The sequence below is a fragment of the Triticum aestivum genome, chromosome 2A (assembly GCF_018294505.1).
Source record: "Triticum aestivum cultivar Chinese Spring chromosome 2A, IWGSC CS RefSeq v2.1, whole genome shotgun sequence".
NCBI lineage: Eukaryota > Viridiplantae > Streptophyta > Magnoliopsida > Poales > Poaceae > Triticum > Triticum aestivum.
Window position 1 is genome coordinate 674,263,608 of NC_057797.1, and position 8,472 is coordinate 674,272,079.

The 8,472-nt window shown below is 50.8% G+C and overlaps 1 protein-coding gene across 1 annotated transcript; it reads right to left on the minus strand.

The window, feature by feature from the left end:
* Window positions 1-1,781: 1,781 nt before the first annotated feature.
* LOC123185870 (expansin-B5) lies at window positions 1,782-3,223 on the minus strand. Its single transcript, XM_044597685.1, has 4 exons — window positions 2,967-3,223; window positions 2,777-2,889; window positions 2,496-2,686; window positions 1,782-2,408 (listed from the first exon to the last, which is right to left on the minus strand). Exons 1-4 carry the CDS (start codon window positions 3,145-3,147, stop codon window positions 2,048-2,050), a joined length of 846 nt encoding a protein of 281 aa, XP_044453620.1. The 5' UTR covers window positions 3,148-3,223; the 3' UTR covers window positions 1,782-2,047.
* Between the last annotated feature and the right edge of the window lie 5,249 nt (window positions 3,224-8,472).

Below are 8,472 nucleotides of genomic sequence, written 5' to 3' on the forward strand. Positions count from 1 at the left end.
CATTTCCAGGTATTTCAAGAAAGTCTTGCATGCTATTGGGGAGCTCAGAGGAGAGATAATCAAGCCACCAACTGTTAATAGTCCTACCAAGATTCGCATGAACACAGGATGGTATTCATATTTCAAGGTGAGCACTACTCATAGTTCATGCCATGACATACTTGTATTGTTGTGATAGAGCCATAAAAATGTGTTTTCATGCCAACACAGGATTGTATTGGCACAATAGATGATACTGATGTGACTAATAGAGTGTCGAGGTCACATGTTACAACATAGAGGGGGTAAAAAATATTACACAAGCCAGAGTGTGCATGCTGCTGTTGACTTTGATCTGAACTTCACATGTATATGTGTTAACTGGCTGGGAAGGATCAACCCATGGTGCTAACATTCCTACTGATAGCATGTCTAGACCTGATGGGATCAATATACCCAATGGTAAGTTCTAACTAGGAGATGCAAGATATGCATGTCGGCTTGGTGTCCTTCAACCCTTCAAGAAAAGCATGTGCCATTCTCTTCAAGTAACCATCCTATGACTGCTGCAAAATTGTTCAATCTCAAACACTATAGCCTTAGAGTTACGGCTGAGAGGCCATTTAGAGCTCTGAAGAATAGATTTAAGATCATGGATCAAAAGTCATTCCACTCTTTTCCCATCCTAGTTAGGCTTGCTCTTGCATGTTGCATTCTCTTTAACTGGATCCTAGAACGAGGTTGTGATGAGCTTGTGCCGGAGGAGGAAGATGTGACGATTGATGATATTGATGACTCCAGCCATGGTGTGGATACACATGACAATAAAACTTGAAAGAGTAAAATGTTGAAGTGGGCTGCGACAATGTGGGCAAACAGAGGTAACACAAGGATATGAAGTGCAGCATCGACGAACTTTCCCCTACTGAGCCATATGACTATTAATTTGCACTGCAATTTGTTAGTAGTTAGGATGAACTGCTATTTCATTACTAGTTATGACTAAAACGATGTTTATTTCATATTGCATATGTAGTGTAATGTATGGTAATGTCACCACTAGTGAGAAGGGTGACCACAACATAGGTCGTGCACAACCAAGCATCATGTTTTGCACATTGACAACCATAATCCAGAACTCCCGCCAACCGAAAACTTGTCATAAAATTGCTCAATGGTGCAATATTGCAGATAGCCAAACTATGTGTGAAACATGATTTATTTATTTTGGTTGTATTCACTCAACCAGACCCACCTTAGTCACAGATGCAAATAGCCCAAAAAGGATGCAACCTACCAAACGCATCCTAAATGGACATAAGAGTGGCTGGATGTGATTCAAAGCCTCGAGTGGTTGAGGATTTCAAACAATTCTTGGACAACTTACAAATAGGTTAAAAATTTATTTGCATGCAGTCAAATATTTTCTAGTTTGCACATTACCAAGATGTAACTTTGGTTGAGAATGCAAATATTTAGTGAAGTGGGGTTATGTGCCTAGTCATGCTCTGTGATTTGCGAATGTGTTAAATATTACTTCTGCACAAGTGCAATTTTTTTGTCATTATTTGTGTTATCTTTCCTCCTTTTGTCTATTTTTCCTCTAGTTCAGAATGCAAGTAAAATATACTAAAATGTCTATTTTTGATGTATTTGGCATTACGGCGAACGTTCATGATCCCGTTTGTCCAACCAGCTTTTGCATATTTTCCGCTTTTAGTTAACAAGTTCTTTTCTTCTGATTTTGTGGCCATTTTCGTATACCAAGTTTCAGCACCCCAAACCATAGCCTGGGCGATAAATGGACCCAAGAAACATCGCATCTATTGCTGCATCAGTACAACTCAAGAAGAAGACATCACTAGGAAACAACTGCAAGGCAGTGGCCTCGGAGAGGGAAGAGCAAAGAACACAACACAAGAACACTTGACTTTCTTCCTCTTCTGACGCGGCCGCTCACAATTCCCGGACGCGCATGCATGCCGATTACCGGATACCGGCCTTTGACAAGGTAAAAGCTCACAAATTGCAGAACGAGATCTAAAGCATACAGTCGGCGCCAACCGCCCTAACTGGCGTAGTTCGCCGAGGAGCTGTAGGACGTGCCGGCCGACCAGCCGGAAGGGATGGCGTTGGTGACCTCGAGGACCTTGCCGGAACCCGAGGTGAGCCGGAACGAGAACGGGGCTTGGAGAGGCTTCCCGTTGTTCGACTGGAGGAGCCACAGCGCGCCCCACGACTGCGTCATCGCCATCCACGGCGCGCCGTGGTCGTTGTGGTGGCCGGGCGCGCAGCCGCCCTGCATGATGTCGACGGCAGAGAGGTCTCCGTCGCCGGCCTGGTACATGATCAGCACGGAGAGGTAGAAGGGGTTGGAGCCCGCGTCCACCTTGAAGACAATGTTCATGCCGTTGTAGTTGCAGGGCACCCTGAGGAAATTAACTGACCAGTGTTACGCACGCACGCCTTCGGTAAACACACTCTAGGATTGTCAGGTCAAAAAAATGCATTTTCACCTCGCGTAGTGGATCTTGAGCTGTCCAGCGGAGCGGAGGCGGTCGGCCATCCCTCGGTTGGCCATGGCGCCGAAGGCGGTGCCGCTCATGTCGAAATGATCCTCCGAGGCGCATATACCGTCGGGGCAGTTGTCGGCGATGACGACGGTCACCGGGCGGCCGGAGCAGGCCTTGTTACCGGTGCACTTGACCTGTAACGTACATCCACTTTGCACGCTGATTCACATGAAATTGCTAAATCCTAAATGTGATCATATATGCCGACCGATCTACGTGCGTACCTGATAACATGAACCGCAGCCTTTGCCGCTCTTGAAGAAGGAGGGCCCGCCGGCGGCGATCATCGACGAGAACGGGTGCTGGCCGACGGCTCTTTGATAGCCGCACGCGCCACCTGCATTTCGCCCACGGAAAAAGAGTAAGTCTCAGTCCGACAAGTGTTTATACTCTGTACATGTACGAGAGACTTACCGTCGCTGCCGGCGCCGTAGGGGCTGCCGTACCACGTCGCGCCGCCGGAGGACCAGGACCGGCGGCTGCTAGGGCGCCTGGTGCGGGTGCGGCTCGGCTTCCAGTAGCCGGAGATGGGGCTTACGAAAATTGATAGGATGACGAGCACCGTCGCCAGCAGCAATGTGCCTGGACTAGCCATTGATGATTTTCTCAGTCAGGAGACAGAAAACCAAGGGGCTAGCTAGGTTTGTTGAGTGGTACTACGAAGAACTCGGTGTTGCTTGCAGGACTAGTGCGATTAGGGGTGGTATATATAGGAGGGTTTAGGAGTTATAAACGTGGGAGCGAATACGTTTAGTCGTGCACACACGAATTATGGAGGCGAACGTGGCGGCGACTACTGAGGTTTAGGGAGAGGGTGCGCATACATGCATGCACCGGGGTCAACTGAGCCGGAGCGGCGGATCCTGTGATGACGGAGATTTTGGGTAAAGAGGACTCATCCGGCCGGGTTAGTTGCGTGATTGCGTCCATATATGTGCACGTGGGGGGTCAAACACTCAAACGGCCCATCTTGAGCCAATTGATCATACAAACTGATGCTTCCGAGACATTGAGCTCTTCAACTTGGCACTACTTGCCCGGCAAGCCTGGCGGCTTCTGACCCAGCCGGACTCTCTCAGCGCCCGGATTCTGCGAGCGGTATACTATCCATCTTCTTCAATCCTTGACGCAGAAGTGGGGAGGAACCCATCACAAGTTTGGCGGTCTATCGTTGAGGGGCGGGATGCACTAAAGCTCGGCCTTTTGAAACGCATCAGATCAGGAGATGGTACCAACATTTGGCACGATAACTGGGTCCCCCGCGACTTCAAACTCCGGCCGGTTAGCCCAAAATCCCAGAATCCTCCTCAACAGGTATCTGAGCTTATAAACCCGGTCACCCACACCTGGAACCGTCCAGTGCTTGATGAACATATGTACGCGATGGACGTGGAGGCAATCCTCAACATCCCCCTTAGCAGCAAGGTTCATGTTGACTTCTGGTCGTGGCATTACGAGAGGAGAGGGATCTTCACTGTGAGTTCAGCGTACAAATTGCTGGCAGCGACAAAACAACAACGTACAGATTGGATGGAGCATAATGACAGTCACTCCAACGTCACAACCGATAGTCGTTCATGGGCCAGACTTTGGGGAGCAGCGGTTCCCTCAAAAGTACGTGTCTTTGCGTGGAGACTTGCCAAAACCTCTATACCCACGGGGGCTGTTCGACAACACAGAAGCATGGCCGACTCCGCTAAATGCTCTATCTGTCACGCGGCGGTGGATACGTGGCGTCACGCTCTTTTTGATTGCCATATGGCTTGGTGTGTATGGGCTCTCGCTGATGAAGAAATCACTGAAACAATCATCTCTAATCGGACGGATGATGCTAAGCTATGGATGTTTTGGTTAGTGGATACCCTTCCCATGGCGGACCTGGCGCGGGTGCTTGTCGCGATGTGGGCAATCTGGTGGGCGAGACGCCGAGCTATCCATGACGAGCAGTTCCAGAGCCCCCTCAGTACCCATGTTTTCATCACCAAGTTCATGGCGGAGCTTGATCAAATCCCAGAGAGGGAGGGGGGCGCACGAAGGACCTGCACGCGCAATCGAAGGACTTGCATGCAATATCCAGGGGCATGCATGCAATGCCCAGGGACTCGCATGTAACTACGGGCGCAGGACAGCCGATGCGGTCTGCATGGCTACCGCCAGAACTGCACGATACCAAGATCAATGCTGACGAAGGCTTCTCCAAGATTGGCGACAAGGGCGCTTCCGCAGTAGTGTGTCGAGACAGAAACATGAACTACCTTGGGGCTTCTGCGATCATTGTCGAAGGCCTCCTGGATCCGGTGATACTCGAAGCACAAGCCTGTAGCGAGGCGCTAGCGCTCGCTACAGACTTACAAGTCCAGTCCATAAGTGTGGCCACAGATTGCCTAGAAGTGGTGACAAGGATCAAGGATGACTTCACATGCAAGTTTTTCCCAATTCTGCAAGATATCAAGCATCAGAGAAGAGCTTTGAGGGCAGTAGAGTTTATCCATGAGAGCAGAAAACATAATGGAGAGGCTCATGCTTTAGCTAAGGCTGCCGCATCCCTCCCTCCCGGGCTCCATGTGTGGCTTTCATCTATGCCCGATATTATCTGTATTCCAATGACTGTTCATGCTTAATAAAGGATACAGATTATGCTCAAAAAAATTGTTGCACCATTCGGCCCATGCCAGTCATTTTCAATACTTTGCGTGGAGGGCAAACCCTCAAGGTTCCTTTGATTGAAAGAATTTTCATAGAATGTGTTAGAAAAAAGAATTTTCATAGAAATTTTGAAGGATTAGAATCCTAAGAATTTTTTTCTATGTTGATTGTTTCATTCATAGGATTGAATGATATTGAGTATCATGAGCAATAAACATTGATTCCACCAATCCCCCTCTATCCCTTCTAATATGGTATCAGTCTAACCGATCCAAACCCTAGCCGCAGCAGCTTCCGCTCCACGCCACCCCCGGGGCGGTCGGTCTTGATGACCGCCACCAGGGCCGCGCCGCCTGTACCTAGGGTTCGTCCGCCGGTCGTGTTGACTTGCTGCCCTAGATTCTTTTTCTTGATCCTTTGATCCGAGTTCTTCTCTCCCGCCGGTTATCTTGATCGGCGTTTTTATTTTTGGTTTTCCAATCTAAGATCGGTTTGCGTCGCCCGCCACTGCCGTTGACCCTACACCTCTACTCCGACACTGATGCGACTACCCGGCCTCTACTTCGCCCAACCGGCCTGTCACGGCCGTCGCAACCATGCTCCCAACAGGACTCCTGCATCACCCACCGTCTCCGCTGCCGGCTGCTGGCTGCGTTAGCCACCTTGCCGGCTGCCTCGGGCCGGCCGACTGCTTCGACCCCCTCGCCAACTGCCATGGACTCGTCGGCCTCGTCGGTGATGCGTTGGCTGCTCAAGCGCTGGACGCGCTCTTCCACACGCTATTCCCCGCCGGCCGTTGTTGTCTTGGTCGTTTGACCACCCCGCTTCACCGTCATCATCACCGAGCAGCGCCCCCGACCTTGTGTGCGATCGGATTGATCACCCGCCTGCCGCGATCCGCTCCACCCATGTTGCACGCGCATCCGCAGGTCATGTGAAGGTTGTGCCCGAGTACAGCGTGCCCCTCCACCTATCGAGCAACGGGCTGCCACCGCGTCTCCCCGTCAGGCCGCAGCGCCGCCACCCCGTCATTCTCCCCGTGGCTGCACCGACCCGCGCGTTGCCGCTGCTTCGGCCCTTCGGCCATAGTAGCGCGACAGATGGTCAACACCACGGCCCTGAGGTCTTCCCGCCGTCACCCCGACCCGCGCATTTCCATTGTGTCGCTCCTTCGGGCCGTAGCATCGCGGCGCGCGATCCCCTCCGCCGTCCCCACGCGTCGACTTCCACGTGGTATGCGCTGCGCAGGCTCCCTTGGCACGGGAACGTCACCGTCTGCGTCGGTCTTCGTCACGCTGTCGGGCTCTTCCTCGCCTACTTCGACCATTGCCGCCGTGCTCCTAACCTTCTGCCACCGCCGCCGTCGGGCCGCTCGCACACCTAAGCCATGCAGCCGTCCATCCCACTTCATCTTCATCCAGCACCAGCTCATCCTCAACGTCAACATCATCTTCCCCGGCCACTTCATCTACTCCGACCACCGCGGGCGACATCAGCCTCGCGTCGACTGGCGCCGCAACCGTCGTCGTGTCCTTCTCTGCTAGCCCCCTCGACATGGTGTACAACTCGTGTTGGTTCCCATCTACGCATGCCCGGTGCTGCCAACATCGACACGTGCCTTCGTCCACGATGTGTCCCCATGCCTGGCAAGCCTGGAGTGGCGCATCGTCAATACCGACTTCGTCCGTCTACGCATGCCCGGTTCTGGCAACACAGATGCGTGCCTTCGTCCACAATGTGTCCCGGGCTTGGCAAACCCGACCCGACGCCTCGTCAACAACATCTTCTTCCCGGCACATCACTACTTCGACACCACTGTGCCCATGATTAACTCGGCGCCTCCTTGCCCCCGCGGCTCCACGACAACTACCTCGACACCGGCCACCCCGACTCGGCATCGACCACGGCTACACCACCCACGCTCTTGGCTACCTCAACAACAGCGAAAAGGGCTACCGCCTTGCTTGAGCAACCTCGTCGATTTTCACTCCAGCCACAACTTCCATGATGCATCGACCATTACGGCTATGGGGAGATGTCCGTCGGCTTACCTTCAGATTCTTCTCCAGTCTCACTGTCTGCGTTGCTGCCATTGCGAGTGTAGGGGGATGTTAAGTATCATGATTATTAAGAAAGATATGATAGTGTAGGATCTTATTTCTAGCCGAAAGATCTTTTCGTTCCCCTCACGGCCGCCGCCATCACAATTCGTTTTCACAACCGCCGACCATGATGGAGGCCCCAGTTCACAGCCGCGGAGGAGGCCTCTCCTCCTCGGCCTCCCGGATGAGATCGTCATCTAGAAGATCCTCGCCCTACTCGGCCCCAAATCTCTCCTCCGCTGTCGCGCCGTCCACGGCGAGCTGCAGTTTCCTCCTTGACCACCACGCCCGTCAGCCCACCCCCCCCACTTTATCCTGCAACGAACACCGTCTCGGCGTCTGGTGCCATGACATACTCGCCTTCGACCATCAGGCTGCCACCGACGCCCAGTTCCACCAACGCCCCAAATCTCAAACGGCCCATCTTGAGCCAATTGGTCATACAAACTGACGCAACCTAATTGTTGCACCATTCGGCCCATGCTAGGCATTTTGAATACTTTCCATGCGTGGAGGGCAAACCCTCAGGGCTCCTTTGATTCAAAGAATTTTCATAGGAATTTTGGAGGATTAGAATCCAAATATTTTTTTTCCTATATTGATTGTTTGATTCATATGATTGAATCCTATAGGAATTTTTCCTAAGCATTTCTTTTAACTACTTCCCATAGGATTTCCAGCATCCAATCAAACCTCTTTGAATGAATTCTTCATTTTTCCTACGATGGTGCCAAACAAACCGAAATCCTATAGGACTGACATGAGCATGACGTTCTAACCCTATGTTTTTCCTATTCCTGCATTTTTAGAATCATGCCAATCAAAGAGGCCTTCAAGTTTTATGAAGTTGGAGTCATTTTTATGTCCCATCAGTAAAGTACAAGTGTATTAAAATATGCAATTATGTAAGAAAAGTGCAATTGCGGAAAAAGTGCAACTGCAACAAAAATACAAAACTTAAAAGCAACACAAATTCAAAACTAAACGAAAATTAGAGTAAACAAAAAGGGGTCGGAAAATACACACCTTTTCAATTTTAGAACATTTTCTAAATTTCATGTACATTGTTTTTAAGTTCAACAGCTAGTTTTTTCAGAGGAAAAACGATTGAAAAACTTAAGGATAAGAAACAGAAGAAAATCGCTAATCAGAATAGTGCTCCACGCGTGTCA